Here is a 22,662-nt window from a genome sequence, read left to right on the forward strand (position 1 = left end):
AGGATAGCCGTGTGATTTGATTTTTATTGCTTAGTCATTTCTGTGACATTAGTGTTCATCTCACCTGGTGGCTTGCATAAATGGAAAATGTAGAAACTGTATAATGTGTATGTTGCTCAGCGATGTCGGGGAAGGATGGAAATTCACATTTGTTTTGGGTAACTAGGGCAGCACTTTGAGAACGTACCCACGTTTCGGCATTCCAGAAGGATATGTCGAGATTATAGACCTCATCAAAATGGAAGAACGCAGTGGCTTAGAAACGTGTGGTAATGGATCGTACCTGATGGAAACCTCCCTTTGGACATGAATCTGTATGTGTAACCCTGAAGCAGTCGTGTTTAACTGGTGTGAAAACCATACACATCTTCATTCCGCCCATTATGTAGCGCATTTCCCAAATCCGAGCAACAGCAGCTGATCGGAAATGGAGCTCGTCCCTGTTTGAGGAGCGTTAAGTGGACGAGAGAGAGCACATGACTTCCCATCCCCAACCACTGGACGGGACGCCAGTCTATCACAGACCCAGCAATTCTGGCTCCCATATTTACAGCTGGATGGACTGGAGCCACTGGCTAAGGCACCTTGCTGAAGGTGCTCAATAGTACTCTCTGGAGCAGGGACTCGAACCCGCGACCCATCAGTTAGTTATTTGGATGACTCTTTTATCCACCATTTTATTTGCACCCATTTTTATAGATGTGGAGGCAATTTAATAGTACTGTCTTGTTCAATGATACAGTAGTTGTATCTTTACTGAGATTTGAACCCACAACTATCCAGTTACAAGTCCACACTGCTCCATACTGCTGTCCGGTTATGAGTTTTCTAGGGCCTGGTTTACCCACTATGCTATCCCGCCCGCAAGCTCTAAAGTAGTGAATCAAAATGATGTAATCCAATTCCAGCAAGTCATTCTATTGGCAGTGGCGTCTTGGAGCAGTGTGCAACGCAGAACTTTTTACACCTGTGCTTTACGGGAACAACTGCGACATGTGGCCCCAGTGACTCACGGCACAGACTTCTTGCTGATACAATGCAGTATTTCTGCTCTTACGGCATCAGTCTTTATAGCAGCTCGGCCTGGGAGTGCTGTAGCCTCCGAATCGGATCGACGGCACTTGTCCTGTCCTTTAGTGTACTCGGAATCGAGCATAGTGCACCTCAGGAAGAATAGTGAACGGAAGAAATCCAAGACCTGGGAATGCTGACTGAGGAATGTAGAAGTACTTTTAAAACTTCAACCTGGAGGCACTTCCTTAGCCAAAGGGTTGTGGGAGTCTGGAACACGCTTCCCAGCCATTTGGTCAAAACTACTGCCCCCGCTTCTTTCTAGAAATGGCTGGATGAGATCCTCGGTTCAGCGAGCTACTAAAAACCAGATTATTTAGATGGGCCTCCCTCGACTGCAAACGTTCTTGTTTCTTACTGTATGCGTTGCTGTCCATCTGTTTTTACAATATTTGCAGTCGCTTCATCCCAGAGAGGATCTTGGCGATCCAGAGCCTATCCTGACAGATCCGGGGTGCAATTCATGTGCCCTGAATTCCTATCGTTCACCGATAATTCATATCTGGTGTTGGAATAAACCACCCTCTAAAACCAGGCGAATTGGAACATGCTTTAGCATGCTGCTGTGTTTGACTCTGTCATATTTACTTCATTGAAAACCAGTTTGTGTCATCTGCCGTGTTTCACATGGGTGCCTTTGTGTTTTACAGCCTCTGGCTGTGCATTCTTTCTCAATTATAATAAAGGAAAAAATAATCAAAAACACAAGAGTTTCTGCTAACTTGTGTTAGCAGTACTTGTTCTTCAAGTTCATGTTGCTGTCATTCTGTTGTTGATCGTGGATAATTGTATTAAGTCTAGTTAGCCTGTTTAAATTTTCATCAGTGTTTCCGAGTTCCTGGAACATATCCTTTTAATTCAGGGCACCATGGAAGATGCAGTGTCTGGAAAGAAGCACAACTGAACGAGCCTTTAAGCAAACAGTATTAAGTGGTGCTAAATGCTGTCAGGAGCTGGCAAACGGGGAAAATGAATTAATGCATTCTAGGCTAACTGAAACAGTCAAAGTCGACTCTTAAGAAATGTAATTGCTGGTTGGCGAAAGCCAGCAGTACTGTATGTATCAGATTTATTAACTTTGGTATACAGCAGTGCTCAGTCTCTCACTCCATCGTACCTCGGTCTCCGTCTTTTACTTCCGTATCCAAAATGAGGAGGAGAGCTGCCTAGCGTGCACAATAAAACGCATGCGTGCAAAAGCAGGTATATATATGTGCACATGAACATATAGTACACCCACGTGCACACTGTATCGCCTCAAGGCTGCGGGCGAGAGCTGGCACTGTATTGTCATGGCATCATGGCAAACGGACAGGGTAGCAAACACTGCATTTGCAATTGGAACCCCCTGAGCCGGGGCTCAGAGTCCGTTTCCAAGAAGACGATGTGAACTGAAGTTGGTGATGTGGGCAGGTTTAATAGCATTGTGCTAGTTGGGGAATGCCAATCCTGCAGTTCTGTGAGTTGCATCCAATGGCTGTGATGTGGAGACTTCCAGTGTCCAGCGCACATCTGAAAATTGTTCAGAAATGGGGCTGTTGGTTTTCATTGTTTGCTGAGCTGCAGTGTCACTGTAGCACACAAGGGCGATGCAGAGACTGCTTGCAGACTGTAAAGCTGTGTTCCTAACTGCTTACTAAAACTGATCCCATTAAGTTTTTCTCTGCAAAATCTTTGTACAAAAGTATGCAAAATAAAATGCATTTTAAACACATTTCAACCAAATAAGCCTTTCAACTTCTTTTCGTTACAGAACACCGAAGCACAAAGGAAAGTGTCATTTAAAATGTTATTGAATGACACTTTTATGAGGAGCGGGTATGACATATTCCCTACGTATAGACTACTGTATTATTATCTTGAACAGAGGTTGTCAGCATGGGAATAATCTTCCAGAAATATCAGAGAAAAGTATAGTAATTTTGTGACAAATAGCATAATTTAGCCCTCTCTGAAAACTTGGCTCGCTTAGATGTACCTGTGTGTGTGAAGAATCTGCTAGTGTGCTTTGACACATGGCACTGTTTTGCAGAAACCGAAGGCGTGATCTATCAAAGTAAAGATCTCTTTGCATTCCTTTTGAAATAAACCAGCTAGCACATCTGAAGATAAAGCCACTCTGTTTATATTTCTGAGGTGTCTCGGAGATCTCCATCTGAGAAAGCCATATCCTTGTAATATTGGATACATTCTGAGCTGATATATAGTTTGCCATACAAAATTGTATTGTTTTCAGGCATTTTAAGAACTTAAGAAGTATACAGTATTCCATGCTTAGGTCAGAGAATTTGCACAGCGTGTTGCTGGGTTAAATCACCACTGTACATAGTCCCCTCCAGAGCTCTTCCTGAGTCTGGCCTCCGTCAGGCTCCCCCCCAGCTCCTGTGCTGCTAATTTATTATGCCCTTCGGACAAGTGACAGGTTCATAAAGAGCCGGTGCATGACAGGCCCCATCATTCTATCTCATTCATGCTTTCTAAACTTTCACAATAACCCACAGTGCTCCAGTCTCTCAGTTGTAAAGATCAGGCCTCATCTTTTTGATTTATTTCCGATCTTGTTGATCTAGTTGGCCACAGTTTTGCGCGCCTGGAGCACTGCCAAACAGGAAATTCAGGGAATCGTTTACATTGCCCACAGTTTCCTCTTATTTCATTCTTGTGCCCTTTCATGCAAGTTAATTAAATATTCTGGCAAAGGCAGTTTGAAAACACAGTTCTGAAACCTGACCCTGACAGTAGAAACAGAGAAATCGAATACATCGAGATCCCTATTATGCGTCCAGTAAGTCGATGGATGAAAGTACAGTTATATGCTTTTATACAATAGATGTGCTCTATGTGTTCTGTGTATACACGGGAACAGATAGTGTTGCAGACCTTAAAAATGCACCCTGCATCTCCAGCAGTGTTTCACTCATCTGCTAATTGTCATTAACTTTGTGTTTGTCAATGATATCCCATCATGACAATGAAAACGGGAGAAACTCGTATGAACTGTTGTATAGAGGGTCTAAAACAAGTGCAAAACTGCCAGTGTTGCACAATGTGGAATTATTTAGCCTTTATGAAAATTCATATGCAAATGACGTACTTGAGCAACAAAGTTTTGAAATTGATCTTTTTTTTTTACCTTAATGACAACCCATAATGTGTTTCCTTGTGTTTAATTGTAGCTCTCAGTGTTCTTATGACGCATCACTGTGTGAGATTTGCATTGTTTTTAAAAATACAGGCTACCATGCATGTAACATAGGAGGTGATCTGATATTTATTGGTGAGTATCGTGGAGTGACAGGAATGAATAAAACTCTGTCACTCTGGTCCTGCCAAGGGCTGGTCCAGTTTCTGATGGTGATAATGATTGCGTGGAGATTTTGTTTTTGCCATACACCCTTCCAACTCGGAATTCCCAGTTTTTTTATGAAGCGGCTCTCCAGCAGCTGCAGCCCCTGTACCTAGCTGGGAAGCAGGGACTTATGGAATTGCTCTCCTGACACGTCCACCTGCACGCTGGGAGCCCTGCAGCTCCTGGCGGGAGTGGTGATGCCTATTGGAGGAGCGGACCATCCCTTGCGGACATGTCTGGGGTTCTTGTTCACCCGTTCCAATGAGCCCTGGCTTCCTCATCCAAGCCCTACCTTGGTGGCGCTCCGCCGATCGTGAGCTGCCTCTGGTAGACTCCTGGCCACGGCTGGCTTGTGACGTGACCCCGGGCTCGAACCCGTGACGTCTGGATCCATGAGCTCAGCCCAAACTCATGGTGAGCTCCAGAATTGGTTCTGCCGCTTGGGAGCTAATTGCATGGAAACTCCTTCCTCAGGAACGAGGTTCTTGAAGTTGGAAAAGGAACACCTCAGGGTCTGTTCCCTGCTTACAGTATATAAGCCCAGTGCACTGAGGGCTTTAATCGCAGAGCTCCTAAACCACAAACCTGAGCTTGTTAAGGATTTTCTCTCAGTTGTCAATAAACAACATACAGGAAGTTACTCATTTTCCCTGCCCATGCTGTGAATTAGAGTTGCGGGGAAATCAATGTACAGGAGAGGGATGGATTTTGTTGTATATTCTGTACAACATGGTACAGTGCTACATCGTCATTCAAGAACTGAGTAGTCCTTTAATCATGCAACTGTGCGATATACACATGACAGAATTGCAGTGCTTAAAGGTTTCTGACTTTCCTGTTGTAGTAACCATTTGAGTTAAGTTTCTGCCCTAATATGTGTAGGAACTGCCACCTTTTAATTCCAGATGGTACTGTCAAGTTTACATATCACACGCTGGCTTAAGCATCTATTTACTCCTTTAGAAGAAAGTTGCCTTACACAGGGCTGAACAAAACGAATAGTGGCTGCAGCAAGGAGGAAAGGGAGATGGATGATGACAGATTTAAGTAGTCCAGTATTCCCTTTAGAACAGGGAAGTTGTTACTTTACTCATGCAAGATTAATCATGATTTTCTTACTTCTCAGACTTATATTTTTTACCCCAGGAAGGCTAAAGCTTCTGTGTGTAGGTCTTTCGGAGTCACAGAGTGAGAACTCCCATTGCGTTTTATTTTGTTTGTGGAGCTTCGTGGTGAGCATCCATGTTCCTGCTGCTCTCACCTGTAGGGCCTTCTGCTGCACCTGCAGTATATAGGAGCCGTCCTGTGCCCTCTCCGGAGTACAGTGCTTTGATTAACGGAGCTCCCTGTCCACACTTGTCCTCTCGGTCTCACTCCTGGGCACCTCTTACTCTTAAGGACTCAAGGACAGTAGTCACTCCCTCCTCCTTGCATGCAGCCTCTCTCCTTTCCATCAGGCTTACCCACACTCTTGTTTTCTTTCTGTCCCTCTCCACCCCCTCTCGTGTAATGACACACTCGCAGACTTTTGTTCTCCCCTGTGCGCTTGTGTGGATTTCTGTCCCTTCTCCTGCTCCTGGCTCCCATGTTTCTCCCTCACCTCCCTCTCCCTCTGTCGAGCAGCTGTGCTGGTTACTATGACACTGCCTGGGTCCCTTGGCTGGCTCAGCCAATCGGAGTGCAGGCCCGGTGTCAGCTGGTGGGGAGCTATTTTGAACGGAGCTGTGAAGTGAAGCAAGCAGCTAAATCGGAGGCACAGAGGCAGTGCCGGCGCTCTCTGGGCAGATCCCATCGACTCCCGAGCGAGAGCAGCTGAGCACGGGCTGGCTCCCTCCCCACGGCGCCGCGCCCCGTCTTCGCGATCGATTAAGGGGAATCTGGTCCGATTCGGGCGTCCGTTCCTTTCAGTGTATTGATTTGGTCCCGTCAATGTCCCTGGCCGTGGCAGAGGCTGCACGAGTCGGGGGCTGAGTTGTTCTTCTGAGCCTCCCTGCCGCAGACCTGCTGGGGCAGTCTAAGAGGAGGGGTCCGTGTCTTTGCCTCGTCCGCTTGGGTAGGGCGCTTCTGTGAAGCAGGCTCGGCTGAGGCTGTCCGTCGCCGATGTGGGAATGTACCTGTATGGGCTAGATGACTCAGAGCCGGTAAGTGCCTGACTGACACCATCGCCATCGTTATTCTGATGAGTACTATTGTGTCACTGTTTGGTAAAGATAGTGGGGCTGTGACTCAGTTGTGGACTTGGTAATGACTAACTCTGAGTGAACTTTGATTCTGAAAAAAAACTGTTTGGAACCAGAGGACACAAGTGGACACTGTGTGGATGCGCATTTAAAACTGAGAGCAGGAGTCACTTCTCTAGGGGCTGTGAAAGTCTGGAACGGTCTACCCAGCCATGTTGTTGAAGCTGATACGCCGGCTTCTTTCAAGAAAGCACTGGATGAGATCCTCATCCTGACAACCAGACAGGCTTGGTGGGCCAAATGGCCTTTTCTTATTTTAGAACTGTTCAAAAGGTAGATGTAACTACATCCACGAAGCCTGGAAAGAATTCAGACAGCATTAAGTCTGCAGAACTAATGAAACAAGCAGAGAGTTTCTCTGTGCAGAACAGCGTGGGTAGGTATAGTACACAGTACAAGGACATGGGGAAGTTTAACACAGGGTAGTGGGAGTGAGAGAAGGTGTTTTTTATAGCTCTGGTTTGTAAGGCAGGCTACTATGGCAGATGTAAATAGAAGCAGCTTCTTACAGGCCTGGAGTCTTTGTGTTAGCAGATCAATTAAACTTGGATCCAGACTCTTGTCAGACGTGACTTTGATGGGTTGGGTGCGGATAAACTATTCTTTCCAAACTAATGTCCCCAGTCTTGAATATTGTGCCAGTGATTTCAAATAGAAGACATCCATTCATGTCATATTTATACATCTACTAAGAGAGGACGTTGAACAAAAATGTCTGATTTTTGAATTGTTAAAACCTCCCACGTTATTGAATAAATCAGGTGTATCCTTACACAACTGGAAACTCTAGTAGAGAATTCTGTGTAATGTTTTTTTAAGGTTCTGTGTTTTTCTTCCAGTCCTGAGTTTCTGTTCGCTTTGGTGGGCAGGATGCAGTTTGCAACATGCAGGGCTCTTGAACTAAAATAGCTGCCTTTTTTTGAATGAATGGCACTCCATGCTGTTTAAGGCCCTTGCATCTATTGATTTGTATTATTTTAGGCAGCCCATTAGTGCACTACAGTTCTGTTTATATTAGTAGGTCAGTTACTGTTGCTAATTGTACAGAGCTGGGCTCCATCCCCTTGAATTTGGGACCCAAAAGCCAAGAGCTCCAGCAAGAATGACTAAAGGGGGTGCATAGTGTCTGATGCCTTCTTTAAGCTCCCATTCAAGAATTTCCCTTTTGAGCACCTCTTAATGAATGGTGTGAGATGGAAGACATCTGTATACTTTAGGGACAGCCTAGACAAACATGAGCACAAAAACAAGAATCGAAACACCAGCTGCATTGCAGTCCTCACCTGCAAACCCAGAGCTACAGGATAGTAGCTGAGCATCTAACTGGAGAAGAGGCCTTTCACCTTCTGCACGGAGGTAGGGTAATGTGATGAGTCAGATCTCTCATCTGCCACAAGCTCTTATTCAGCCTTAGTTTTTTCTTTACCTGGTCTTTGCAGATATTATGAGTGCAGGTCTGCCTGGCATTGAGAGTTACAAGCCTATAGCACTCCTATAGCACTACTCATATAATAAAACGTAAGTCTCTTTGACCTGGCTTGAGAAGGAGCCAACATAGAGACAAGGGACCAGAATTCACTGGTTCCTGAAGATACATCGGCAACAGCAGAGGTGTCACAGTGCAGACCTAAATTTGAATAAGGTCAGTAGAATATGACCTCATGAATACCTTATGCCCTGCAACCTTAACAGTTGTCCATTCTCTGCTCCCTATTCTCTCAGTTCAGAAAAACCTTGCAAGTTCCCTTCTGCTGGGGGTGAACTGCCCTGCTCAGTAAACTAATTAGATGGGCAGCTTGCCCGCTGTGAAGGATCAGGCCCATTAAATGTGCTTTCTGGCAAAGAGCTCCTGGGTCTTTTTGGCCCTGAGTCTGTTAGATGCTTTGTGTTTTATTTTAACATGTTCAGAATATGTCACGTGAGGATCATTCTAGGTGCAAGAGGCCTGACAGAATGGTGTTACTGCGGCCTTTCTGGTGGTCTGGGAAATGTCTGAGGAGTGGCACGGTGGCACCTTTCATCTGAAGACTCTCACTGAACTGAGTGTACCGGGGCTGGGCTGAGCAGCATATCATGTGTGATCCAGAAGACATGCAAAAAGCAAAGGTCTTACCCCAGTCCTTAAACCACCAAGAAACTCCTCTCCCCTTGGTTTGCTGGACCTCAAAGCAGGCTCCTGTGTTTGCATTGACTGTGGAAGAGTTTAATATTCTGTCTGGGGGCGGCACAGTGGAGTGACAGCTAGAAGCACCGCCTCACAGTTCTTTGGTTCAGAGTTTCACTGAGTCGCATTCTCTTTGGAGTCTGCATGTTCTCCCCAAGTTTGTGTCAGCTTTTTGCCAGGTGCTCCGGTTTCCTCCCACCAGGTAGACTTGCTGGTTGGGATAATCAGTGTTTCTAAGGTGTGTGTGTGTGTCCTGCAATGGACTAGCATCCAATATAAAGTGTAGCTCTGCCTTCCTTGGTATATACTCTGGAATGCCATGCCCCTTGCCATACAATAATAACTGGCTTTCTGAAAAAGCGTGGGTGGATATTCAATTTATTTCACAATTTAAAATTCCAAGACCATAAAGAATGAAGACTGTCAAGCCCGGATTATGTACTGATATTTTTTGTTTCAGTAGTTTTGTTTTAATCTCTTTTATTGTCTTTGAACTTACACTGTGGCTGAATACTATGAGCAAGAAATGTTCACCTGATTCTTTTTCAAAGTCTCAGTGACCTTTAGGTTTGAAAGAATGTTTGGGTTCGGTTGTGATTCTCATGTTTCTGTGAAATGCCTTCTGTTCTGTGACCACAGGACACAGTGAAGACACAAATCTGCCCACCCCCCTGTTGAAAGCTTAGTAGTTTTAGTTTAGAGGTGTGCTGTGCCCTATTACCCCTTGTGTTTCCTGCATGTCTAGCAGGCGGTGATCTTGATCTATTGGTTATAACACAGTGCCAAGAATTACCAGCAGTCACTGCAGAAATGTCAAGCTCAATGGAGTGACACTTCTATGGCTCATCAGGATTGTGTTTGCCTCCTGCCCGGTTTTTAGGCAAAACTACTGTAGGTGGTGGTGATGGCTGGGGCGGGTTCAATGTTTCTATAGGCAAATATTTTCACGCCAGTATGATGGCAAGTTTATGCATTAAAAATGCATTGCTCATATTTCCTTTGCTGCTCGATGTTTCACTGTCGCAGTGTGAAGATGGAACTACACGTAAGCTTGACAGAAGATTTGTGCTGTTTCAGAGATTGAACTTGGCATGCACCCTCGGTTTATACCCCTTATTTCCAAAGCAGCATGTGTACTGGTGTAGAAATGTGTACTGGAGGTGTGGTGAGCATACCAACTGCCAGATATAAAAAACACATCACATTTCGAGAATTTGCTGCCAGATCAAATCAATTGTCCCTAATGAATGCTTGATGTGATGTGGAATAGTGAAAGCGGAGGAGCGTAGTTCAATAAAGCAAAGCATTGAACTGGCAGGAAAAGGCTATGCCGTGGGTAACAATGTAAAAAGGAAATCAATGTAAATACAGGCTATATAAGCATGGTAAAATCATCGGAGAACTGGGACAAAGCTGTGCAAGTCTGCTGTTCTAAACGTCTTTAAGAGTTATGTCCAGAGCTGCAGTCAGAGACTGTCTGATTATTGAACATCCCAGATTGAATTTGGAAATGTCAGCCATTCTTTGTATAGCTATATGACAGTATGGCAGCTTCTTTTGGCTTTTGATTAAGATTTGATTTTTCGCCCATGTTGTAAATATTGCGACAATCCCTGAAAACAAAAAGCACTTTTCTGTCGCTTGACATCTCATTGTTTCCAGTGAGTCACTTGATATACAGCTTTCCCCTTGTGTTTCCTGCATGTTGAGCAGGCGGTGATCTTGATCTATTGGTTATAACACAGTGCCAAGAATTACCAGCAGTCACTGTGCAGAAATGTCACGCTGAACAATGGAGTGACACTGGCACGGCTCATCAGGATTGTGTGTGCCTCCTGCCCAATCTTAGACAATAACTTTTGTCCAAAGTATGTGGTGGCGATGGCTGGGTTGTGTTAAACATTTCTGTTGGAAAATGTTTTCATGAACAGTATGATTGCAAATGTATGCATTAAAATGCATAGCTCACATTTCTTTGGGTGTTTGATGTATCGCTGTCACTGTGTAAAGACGGATCTGCATGTGAGCTTGACAGTGAATTTCATTTCAGTGCTCTTGTCTCAGAAATTCTCAAGGACCGGAATTATAAACAGAACCGCTGTTAAAGACTTCAATAGCTACAAATTATTCTGTACAAGGCACTAGTAGTAGACTAAGTATATACAGTATATAAAACATTTTTGGGGTCTGATAGCATAGTAAGTTTGATGCTACAAAACGAATAGCAGCCAGTAGTGTACACATTAAGGTGATCTCTGTCAAAACACAGCAGGTAATGCATGCATTTGATACAAAACTATAATACTTCAGTGTATGCTTTGTCGTAACATTCCAGAGAGTCATTAATTAGTTTTTCAAGAGAAATGTTGCCTGTTTTGCAGGAAGGCCAGAATGTGGTAATCATAATTCACAAAAGCATTCCGGGCATATTAAGATGCTAGGTAATATTTTTTTTCGGATTTCAGTGTCTGGACTTTTGTCAGCTTTCATCCTCAGGCAAGAATAGCACAGTGTGTACAGGACAGCCCAGCTCTGCTGTGCTCCCAGCAGTAAAAGGCCTGTCCTGCTGTCTGCTTCCATCTGTCATCCTGTTAAGAGCTGTGACAGCTGCACATGCACACTGCCGTGTGTTAACCCCCTCATTGCCTTACCTGGGACACACGACTGGAAGTTTCATTCTCCCTGGCCTGCGGTTGTACACACCACCTGTGCCCCTGGGCCTCCTTCCCTGGGAGTCTCTCTCAGTGCCTCATCCCGATAGAGTCTTCCCTTTCTCAGACGGGGGGACACATACCTCAGTCTCCCTTTTCCTGTCCATCTTCCTCCCAGGTGTCCTCTTGCTGTTTTGTCTCGGCCCCCTGATGATGTTTGCCTTTCACCCCTGTCCTGTTCAGTCTCAGTCCACAATGAATTGACCTTTTCCCCCTCTGCTACCTTTCTCCTCTCTCCCTCTCTCTTGACTCTTGACTCCTTGCCATGCCAGTCCGGACATTACCTTATTCCCCTCCAGCCCTCTCTGTGTGCTTTCATCGCCCTTTCCCCTACTGATTCATTCTGGTCACCCCTTTGTGCCCCTCCTGTGGGTTCCGTTATTTTTCTGAAGCCATAACCTCCTCCTCCAGCTCCTCCTCTCCTTTCTCTCCCCTCAGGGCTCTGCAGACTCGTACACAAGCCGGCCCTCCGACTCGGATGTGTCTCTGGAGGAGGACCGGGAGGCTCTGCGCAAGGAGGCGGACCGGCAGGCCCTTGCCACGCTCGAGAAAGCCAAGGTGAGCCCGGTCAGCCCCCTGGCAGGGGTCATCTCTAGGGAGGGACAGCGCCGACGTCTGGCAGGAGGGCTTAGCTCTGGAGGATCACCGACTCGGATAGAAACTCGTCTCTTGCATCATTTACTAAAACACGGCGTCACAGACTCACATCTAACTCTCTCCCACCAAGACGTCTTTCTTCCCTCCTTTTCTTTGGCTCGGCCCTGGGAGTGTCTGTAATTCACTGCTTGCAAGGGTGCAGGAAAACTCGGGTAGATCAGATTCACTACAAAGCGCTCTAGATCACCCGGAGAATTGGAGGTGGGTGGTCTTCTGACCAGCAGGCTGGGCAGGGAAAGTCTTAAGGAGTATCCAAATGGCTTGTTTGGACAGAAACTGACATTAAACAATGCAGTGCTTGTGTAGCAATCCCCAAAGCACAACCTAAAGTTCCTGCAGTGCATTTGTGATACATATAATTAGTGCACAGCTCAATAAATAACCTCTTAACGTATGTTAGAAACAGAATTAACCATGCAATTGACCCTGCTCTTTGTAGCCACACTGCATGTCTAAGTAAGTCATATTAAAAGCAAAACGTGAGCTCACAGCTGATTGTGCTCTGAGTGTATGTGAGGCTGTAGTCTTGTGGGATCTAACAGCCAATCTTCCACTCTGTGCTATTGATGGTATTGGCTTCCTGCTCTGTGTGTTTCTCCCCTGCAGACCAAACCTGTGGCCTTTGCTGTGAGGACGAATGTGGGCTACAACTCTGGCCCCAATGATGATGTGCCTGTCCAAGGAATGGCCATCTCCTTTGAGGCCAAGGACTTCCTTCATATCAAAGAGGTCAGGGCTGCTTTTCCATTGGCAAAATAATTGGTTTGTCGGTCAGTCGCTTCCAGGTGGGGTCTACTCCGTAATCATAGCTTAACACAGCGTCTACACGAGACAAGATCAACACAGAGCACTTAACTCTGCGCACGTGCCTGATTTACCGAATTCTGAGCAGCAGGCTTGGCTGGATGAAGATTCATCTCGTCTCGAAGAAAGCAAGTTTCAAATAGGTACATGGGGAATAGAGGACCCCAGACTCTTATGATGGGGGGAGCCCCTTTTGGAAGCAGTCTTTTTGGACAGGTAACCCCCCCCAGTTCAAAGTTCAAGTAGAAATGTAATTTTTTTTCTCATTTATATAAAAAAAAACTTAATTATTATATTGTGGTCTATGACTTAATGTACTCATAAGCCAGAAACGATAGTTGACTTTCCTTGAAATTCATCGCCTTTAAAGAGAGGAAAACTATTGATAGACTTAGGGTGAAATGTTTTCCAAAATATTAGGGGACCTCCCTGGAATATTTCTGAATTGCTTCCCTACAAAGATCCCTGAACCCCATTTTAGCAACGTCCGTCTTATTGTAAGGTGAGGAATATAGCAGCTGCTGTTGCATCAGATGGGAGATGGAGAAGATGGGGGTGCAGGGAGTAGGGGGTGCATCCGAAGCAGATGTTCTTAACTGAGCTGTTACAGGTCAAAGGAGTTTATATTTAAATACGAAAAAACGGGGGGAGAAGGGAACACCCTGTAAGTTGTAAGCTATGGAGTTTTATTTAACAAATTGGTCACCGTAAGTGATCACTGCTGCCAAATGCAACTGACACAACTCAAAAAGATTCATGACCGAAGTGGTGCTCCGTGTTCCCACTGGTGAGCTCATGGGACTCGTCTGTTTCTGTTGCTATTTCTAGTTAAATGTCATTAAAGTGAAATCGACCATTGAGGATTGTTACCAGTGAGCAGTATAAAAACATTGGGTGTAAATCAAAACCAGCACCTGAGCATACTGAGGTATTTAGAAACATGGCTTGCTCTGAGTTAAAAGACCTCAAGCAACGGGCTTGGAGGAAGATGCTGAGGGACTTGTGTATTCAGGACAGCCTCGTCACAGATTGGTCAGTAATTTCATGCCAAGCCGTGCTGTTGAGCCCCCAGAGGCTCCCAGCCTGTAACTGGGGCAGGGGCTCTCAGCACCTTCTGGAGCTCCTAAGAAGCAACAGGGGTGGATCTGTCTCCTCCTGCAGAAGTACAACAACGACTGGTGGATCGGCAGGCTGGTGAAGGAGGGCTGCGAGGTGGGCTTCATCCCCAGCCCAGTCAAGCTGGAGAACACGCGCCTGCAGCAGGAGCAGAGGATGAGGCAGAGCCGGCTCAGCTCCAGGTGTGCCAGCGCGCTGGAGGCGGTGCACGAGGCATGGGATAAAGGACATGGGGCACGGGATAAAGGACATGGGGTACTGGTCATGGGACAGTGGACATGGGGCATGGGACGAGGGCAACAGGGCACGGAGCACAGGACAAGGGCAACAGGACAAGGGCAACGGGGCACAGGATAAGGGACATGAGATACTGGGCATGGGACAGTGGACACAGGGCATGGGACAAGAGACAGAGGGGACAGGACAAGGGGCATGGAGCACAGGTCAAGGGGCACAAGGCACAGGACTAGGAAAAAGGGACATGGGGCACAGGGCACAGGAAAAGGGGCACATGGCACCCGGGCTGTACTATCGCTCTGATCCATCCACAAAGTGAACAGGCCTTGTCTTCGGGTGGGGTGGTGAAGATAGCAAATCTCCGGTAAGGCGTTGAACTGACGGAGGCCCTGGTGACGCAGCCAACAGAACAAACTCGGCGACGGTGCACTGGTCTACGCAATACTGCCCCTGTCTGCGCATTCATTCACCTTTCGCCTCGCCCCAGCGTTTCTGGCGTTTAATATGACCCTATCTGCGCACATCTGGCCAGGCTGTCGGTCCTCTGAGCATCGCCCGTCGGCCTGCGGTGTGTCCTCTGTCGCCCAGGTCGGTCCTAGCTTTGCCTGACTGCCGCAGTTTCTTCTTGCAGTAAATCTGGAGGGAACTCCAGCTCCAGCCTGGGGGATGTTGCCACAGGGACACGCAGACCCACCCCGCCTGCCACAGGTAAAGCTGCCGCATCTATATGTAGTGGAAACCTTGAGCAAACACACGTGCAGCACCCTCATTTGAGCCGATTCCTTTAAATATGAACTCACAGCCCCTTAACTGAATAGCTGCTTCACAAGTTTACAGTTAAGAGTTTACAAAACTGCTTAGATCGGATACTGTTTTACTGCAGGGTTATAGGTAGACCAGGGGTCTCCACCACTGGTCCTGGAGAGCCCCACGTCATCAGGTTTTATAGGAAAACCAGCATCGATTTCTAAAGACCCGGAGCAGTTTTAGTTACGTGGTTGAATGTTTCAATTAAATAATTTAGACATAATTTGGAACAAATATCCGAAAACCATTTAGCCCTTGGGGGCAGAGTTTCCTTAATGGAACACATTACACGGTTAATCAATAACTTACAAGGCTTCCCAGTCTTTAGAAGCACAGTAGGTGATTTAGGGTTGCCTGTAAGACTTTCCGGACCAGGGCTCTTCAGGACCGAAGCAGGAACCTTTCTGGGTTTTTTGTTCTGCTTGAGTGTTGGAGATCATGCAGTCAGTCACTTGAGAAACCTTTATGTTTAGAAGCTGAAAAGATCTGAAGAGCTCAAGTTAAATCTATTGTTAGGCCCATTAAGGAACAAAAAACAGGTTGGGGAAGGGGTACCTATGAGCAGAATTGGGAGACCTTGCTCGTAAGTTATATGGATTTAAGGAAAATAAGCAAATTGAATATCAATGATTTTTACTGAGACTGTAGATTGAGAGCAGTTTTCCTCAATTCCAGACCTTAAAGCCTACAATCCGACAGGCTTTATAGGTCTCCCTGAATCAATTTTCTGCTGAATTTCTCCGGTGAAGAGAACTGCATTTACAGTACTCATAGTTCAGGTAGAAAGAAAGCCAGAAGACTTTGTAGCCCTTGAGCACCCAGTATGAGGGATGCTGATGTGATTGACACAGGATGTATATTTAACATGTGCCTTTGACAGAAATTAAATTTAGAATGTTCAGTTCGGTAGCTGTCTGAGGAAATAACAGTTTGGGTGTTGCACTAACGAGAAATTTAAATCAGACCTCTCTTCAGGGGAAATTGTCACCTTTTCCTGTGTCTGTTAAAAAAAAAAAACTAGGTAATTCCCCTGGAAATGTTATGGCCCCAAAGTGTCTAAAGTACTGGAAGCCATTAAAACAAATTTGTATTTGTATTCACCTGGAATGCTTTTTTAATTTGTGGTTTTAAAGTTTATATTCTAACTGCAGAACAAGAATGTGCTTTGTAGCCCGCGCAGGATCTTGAGAGATGGAAGGCCCCATGCTCCTCTCAAGCCGATGGGCTCTGAGCCATTGCAGATGCGTTCGATATGTTGGGTCTGCGTGAAATGTGACAGTGACTTTAGATTCAGCTGTGGTTTCAGTCTCCAGTGTGACGGCTTCGGACTGTGAGTGTGGACTCACTGCGAGAGATCCGTATGAATTTCTTTTAATGGCTTCATCCACTGTAGCTGTACAGGGTACGACTGTACTAGTCCTGTGTGCTGCTGATGTCTCTTCTAGATATCCCGAATCTCCTTTGCTCTGCTGACTTAGCAAGAGCCCCCCTCCCACACCAGCTTGCCCTGGTCCCTGTGCCCACACCTCCCCTCTCCCTCTATAGCCACCCTGCCGAAAAAATATCTCTCATGCTGATATTTTTCTCTCCCGTGTCTGTCCACCCTGACTTGACCCGACGATGACCTTTTGTGTTTTTTTAATGGTTTCATCTCCATTTTTCTGCCACATCGGCATGTTTCCTCGACTTCCAACACTTGTGTTTTACTGCCTTTTATTTCTTTTCTCGTTTTCTCCATCTTCGTGGTCCTCACTTCTCCAACCCCTCTTCCCCCTCTGACTCGTGTCTTTCCCTGCCTCTTCCCGGACCCGTGTCTCTCCCTCTCTCCCGCTCCCTCTCCCTGTCTCCCGTCCCGCGCCACTCCCTGAGCTCTTGCTGCTCCTCCCTCTGCCCCCTCTCCCCCACCCTCTTTCTCTGTCTCCCCCACCCCATCACTCCCCACTGCGCCCCCTCCTCCCTCCCCCCCCCCAGCTCATGTGGAGATATCCACAGTGGGTTTTGATGTTGACCCCCTCGACTTGGATACAGAGGAGCCTTCCGAGCCCCCGATTGACTCCCGCTCCCCCAAAACCAGCGTGAGCAGCGTCACCTCCCCCCAGGCTAATGCCAAGCGCATCCCTTTCTTTAAGAAGGTAAAACCGGTGGCCGTTGGCACAGCTGTTAGGACCCAGAGCTGCTGCTGCTGCTTCTGCTACTGAGATTACCCCCCCCCCCCCCTCCTCCTCAACCCCCCTCCAGCCAACCCACCGCGTCTGGTCTGTAACCCCCCCCCAGCTCCCTCACTAACCCTCTCACCCCTCTGTCTCCGGTTGCTACGGTAACAGTTAGAGCTGTGTGTGCGTATTGGGAAGGGTGAGCTGGCTGTCACAGGAGGACCCGCACGGCCTGCTGGGTAGCATCAAACGAAGTTCAGAGGGGAAACACAAAAAGGACGAGACAGACTTGTTAAGTATTAGGGAGAAGCACCTTTTGTTTCACGTCATGAATTTGCTGCTGGGCTTATGGAGTTACACGCCTGAAGGAGCAGGGCTCGCAGGAAATGTGGCTGTGTCAGAACACACAGGTGGGTCTGCTAGTTAGCCGGGCCATCCCACAGCCCTTGCTTCTGTTTTATAAACAAGCTCCTGGCATCTGTACGGATTTACAAATAGCTCCCACAGATACCCGTGTATTTTCACTGCCAGGAGAACTCTGAGGAGCTGCCTGCAAAGAGGATTCTCGCTGCTCCACCTGAGATACAACAGAGACAGACACAAGATCAAATACATTCACGCTTATTTGCACAAAATGAAATGCGGCTCAGTACTTCTGAAAGATCGTTAAAAGTGGTTTTGATGCTCCCTTGGTGGTCTTTGCGTTGTGTCATGAAACGCCTCTGACAAAGTGGTCGTGAAGAAGACTCTGTGGTTATATAACAAAGCGACGTAAGGTTGCAACAAAATGTGCAAAAATAAAACCCAACACTTCCTGTCTCACAGCAGGGTTCTGCTCTGCTCCAGTCTGGAGGTCAGTGTGGCCGGCTCACCCCTTGCAATATCTCCGTCCTGACCTGTCAATAACACTCCTGCTCTGTGTTCTTGTTTTTTTTTCTTGTTTGTTGGGGGTTTTGTTTGCGGAATGAAAGGTGGTCCAGCTAAACAGAAACAGAAGTCGGTGAGTCTGTGGTGTTTATTCTCTCATTGGGCTTCTGGGGTTGAGATGTGATTCAGTCTCTTTCTGCATGGGGCTGTGGAAGCTTATCTTCCAGGAGCTGCCTCGCCCGAGCTCCTCCTGAGCTCCTCCTGAGCTGCACCTGAACTCCTCCGGAGTTCTGGCAGGCCAGGGAAATTCTTTTTTGGCTGGATTTATTGATTTTCTTTGATTATTTATTTCTGTTTTCGAAATCTATTTGTTCTCTTTTATTGTTCTTGATTTGCAATTCCGTTTAAAAAGCGCCATGTCAGGATAACTCGAGCGTTGGGTAATTCACTTTGAAATGTTTGCATTTCAATTAAACGGTTTTGCTTCGATGGCAGTGTCTCCGGATGTCACGGTGTCACTGTGATTTCGAGAGCTAATGCAGGCAGTGTATGCACATGACATCAGGGCTCATCAGCGGCAGACTTAGCAGTCCTGTGCTATGCAAAACTAAATTTAGATGTTTGAGACTGTGATGTAAAATCAAATGACTGAAAAAAAATGACCAGGTATTACACACTATAAATCGTTTTAGCTGCATGGCGAATTGTATTAATTCATACTGTGCTTGCATCTCTGCTCTGTCTGTAATTAACAATTGGCACACTGGTAAGTTCATTTTATGGCGAAAAGGCCTATTGTGTCATGTGGTATTCCTGACAGTGCTAAACTGCATATATAGTCCATTCCTAGAATCATTTCAGATGCTCACTCGTTATGGATCCAGGCTGTGTTTTGCAGATGATATGATGAGCTGCTAGAGGGTAAAGGACATGGCGTGGGTTGCTGTACCCCCAGTTGAGAGCTATGATCGAGCTGCAGGGAGATATTGAAGTGCCTGGAGCTAAAATGTGCAACAGACCTTTTTAAGCACTTTCCAACTTTGAGTACAGCCCTGCAGTCTATGGTGTTTGAGGCTGAAAACATTGCTAAGTGCAGAATTATGCTGAAAACGGTCAGAGGCACAACGTGTGTTATTAATTCCTTGACGTTCCTTGATTAACGCACTTGAACATGGAGCGCCCAGAGGAACTTGTGGTGCTCACATCCCACTTTCTGTACACCTTGATACCCCCTTGAGTACGACTATACAGAACACTTTGGCCTTGCATGCACAATGAGGCCATGATGCTTTCAGGCACAAAAGGCATGCAAAGATTTGCCTGTGAGTCAGTGCCATAACTTAGTGGGGGGGGGGGGGGGGGGAACACTCTGGGAATGCTGGGAATGTTGCCATAAAAAGTGTTGTGATGCGAAACCACTAGGGCCACCCATCCGCTGTCACCAGGCTAGTTAGACGTAGCCTTGCAGGAAACTGCACTGTCGAGCAACCCTGTCTTATTGGCCTTTACACACCGATCCAGAGTGCCAGACAAGACAAGCAGACATCTGTGCTGTTCACGTTAAAGTTCTAGACACGCTGGGAGAAAAAAACATAGCCGTTTTTTTGTTCGGCTGTAGAGACGCTAGGAAAGGGCAAGGCATGCTGAGTAAACAAAAGTCCTGAGCTGTTGGGAAGTCCATTAAAACCCTCTGTCGTTCCGCCTGCTGAGCAATGAGCACTTGCCCCTGCTGTCTGTTACCCCTCTTCTCTCTCTGGCTGCAGATGGAGCATGTACCCCCCTACGATGTGGTACCTTCCATGAGACCCATCATTCTGGTGGGGCCGTCTCTCAAGGGCTATGAGGTAACCGAGCTGTGAGCAACCCTCTATTGCTCAAATAAAAGGAGCATCTTATCTTCCTTTAGCGCTGTTGATTCATGGTTCCATTCAGCTGTGACATTGGTAATTTTTCTGCATATAAAAGAGCACAAAGCATTCACTTTTTAACAGCTGTTTTAAAGGTGAACAACAGTATTTTACATCATTATGCACCTGTGTTTAGGGTGGTTAACAGGTTTAAATTAACAATTTAACACAAACCCTTTAGATTGAAAACTGGTGTTTTACTACGGTATGTTGACTGCAGCAGAAATATGACTATTGAAGTTATGCAGGTCTAACTCGGTTTCTCTCTTGCAGTAGATCCACTTTTTGCTTCTCTCCCTTCAAATGGGAGTGGGCAGATTGTCATCAGTGGTTGAAATCAACAGATGCTTGTCCATCCTGTCTAATCACCTGCTCCCCCCTCTCTCTCTGTCTCACTGCCTCCCTTTCTCTCCCTGTTTTGTGACAGGTAACTGACATGATGCAGAAGGCTCTCTTTGATTTCCTCAAACACAGGTTCGATGGCAGGTAAGCCACCTTTTACAGTCGCGTAATCAACTGTCTTCCAGAAGCCAGGTTCTGTTTTCTGCAGAATAGGCAATGGAGGGGACCCCTTGTATATAGTAAGGCAGGGCATTGCAAAAGTGCATTGAAAAGAAACTAAACATTCGTGGTTCTAATATGTATTGAAATGGTTGATATTGAGGCAAAATTTGTCTAGAAACTGCGTGAACCAGCAGTGGAAGTGTGATGTATTGATGAAGTGTGGTACATTAAGAAATGAAAAAGGATTGTGAATCTTAATGACTAATGATTTCACAGTGGGGAAAAAAGAATCACAAAATTCACACCAGACAGAATGATATAGGGTTGACAGGATAATAAGGTTCTAATCCACATTCAAATGAAGGTAGATGTGAAATTTACAGCACCTTCTTAGATCTTTGGTTTAGTTTGTACTTCTCCTTGGACCAACTTGTGTTTAACAATTCTTAAATAATCAGGTGGGAACAAAGAGTTCTGTTCTAGCTGTCTTTCTGAAATAAATGTTTTTTATTGCCTTGCTCCGACTTTCCATTGAAAGTCTTTGTTTGCTCATTAATTTTTTCTGTTTACTAATTGTGTGGATTAATTATAAGAGATTTTTACTCACTGGTGAATCATCATTCACTCAGTTGAGATGGGGATGGTTCAGGACAAGGAATCCTAACATCCCAATGCAATAATGGTGTCAATAAAATAATTTTTATTTTTGTTTTCTCAGAATATCAATTACTCGGGTTACGGCTGATATCTCGCTGGCAAAGCGTTCCGTGCTCAACAACCCCAGCAAACACACCATCATAGAGCGATCCAGCACCCGCTCCAGCCTGGGTAAGAGTGGACCCAAGCCCCCGCACACTCGCCTTCACACAAGTGCACGTCTGATGGTGTGCACTCACACACATGCACAGCTACATTTGCACGCCCTCCAATGTCCACTCCCTCTCACATGCACAGCTACAGTACACTCGCTCGTCCGCCAGTGTCCACTCACACTCACATGCACAGCTACAGTACACTCGCTCGTCCGCCAGTGTCCACTCACACTCACATGCACAGCTACAGTACACTCGCTCGTCCGCCAGTGTCCACTCACACTCACATGCACAGCTACAGTACACTCGCTCACCTGCCAGTGTGCACTCACACTTACAGCCGCACACGCACGCCTGCCAGTGTGCACTCACACTCACAGCCACACCTGCACGCCTGTGGATGTACAGACCGTTTCCTACACATGCCAGCTGACACTGATGCTGTGCGCATACTGAACTGACATGTAAAACACACGCAACACGTAACACAAACTGGAGTCCACAGTGATGCAGATTTACAGATGTATAAATGGTTAATTTTCTTCCATTCAGACTAAAACTGGGTTGTGCATTTTACCTGGCATATAGGCGTCTCCCAAAGCTCCAGATAAAAAGACATTAGTGAGCTGATTTTCACAAGTAACAGGGGGTCAAGGGCACTGCACCTGTTGCAGAAGAGACATCGCCCACTTGAAACCCAGAGTTGATTCTCCCGTGGATCAGCGGGGTTCACAGCTGTCTGAGGAGCCCTGAACCCCCCCGCCTTCGTGCCCCAACAGTGTGGGACACCACATACGTTCCACTCGCCCCCATCGTCACTCCGGCGGGTCTCGAACACGAGCACGCCCGCAGACATCCACGCCAAGTCCAGCCCCGAACAGGCTGTAGACGGGAGACAGGCCCCCTTGCTAGCTGTTGGTGTTCCTCTGCTGTGTTTGCCTGCCACTCTGAAGTCATATTTGTGTGTCTGTCAACTGGTCAGCCGGGCAGCAGCCACCCAGACGGAACCTAAAAGTGTCCTCTTCAGGCTGAAGAACCACAAAGCTAGCAGATTAAGGCATTTTTCTTGAATTGCTGTCACCAAAATAGAGAGTCATTTAACATTTGGAGCTATCTGCAATATGCGAAAAACATGATTGATTAAGAAAACATCCACTGATAATGGTCAGCCTGCCAGTGTTGTACGTATCAACAGGTTAGAGTATGTTTGGGCATTGGCTTGCAGTGATGGTCCGGATGATTGGAATCTCCTGGTATAGAGGC

The 22,662-nt window shown here is 46.4% G+C and overlaps 1 protein-coding gene across 1 annotated transcript in view; it reads left to right on the forward strand.

The window, feature by feature from the left end:
- Positions 1-22,662, forward strand: part of cacnb1 (calcium voltage-gated channel auxiliary subunit beta 1) — a 35,584-nt gene that overhangs the window by 771 nt on the left and 12,151 nt on the right. Inside the window, exons 2-9 of the mRNA XM_088905952.1 lie at positions 11,974-12,093; positions 12,799-12,921; positions 14,158-14,294; positions 14,981-15,057; positions 17,128-17,288; positions 19,940-20,020; positions 20,511-20,569; positions 21,306-21,415. Of these exons, the coding sequence (XP_088762078.1) occupies positions 11,974-12,093; positions 12,799-12,921; positions 14,158-14,294; positions 14,981-15,057; positions 17,128-17,288; positions 19,940-20,020; positions 20,511-20,569; positions 21,306-21,415 (868 nt within the window). The remainder of the gene's footprint in view (positions 1-11,973; positions 12,094-12,798; positions 12,922-14,157; positions 14,295-14,980; positions 15,058-17,127; positions 17,289-19,939; positions 20,021-20,510; positions 20,570-21,305; positions 21,416-22,662) is intronic.

Source organism: Atractosteus spatula, chromosome 26, assembly GCF_055471065.1.
Source record: "Atractosteus spatula isolate fAtrSpa1 chromosome 26, fAtrSpa1.hap1, whole genome shotgun sequence".
Taxonomy (NCBI): Eukaryota; Metazoa; Chordata; class Actinopteri; order Semionotiformes; family Lepisosteidae; genus Atractosteus; species Atractosteus spatula.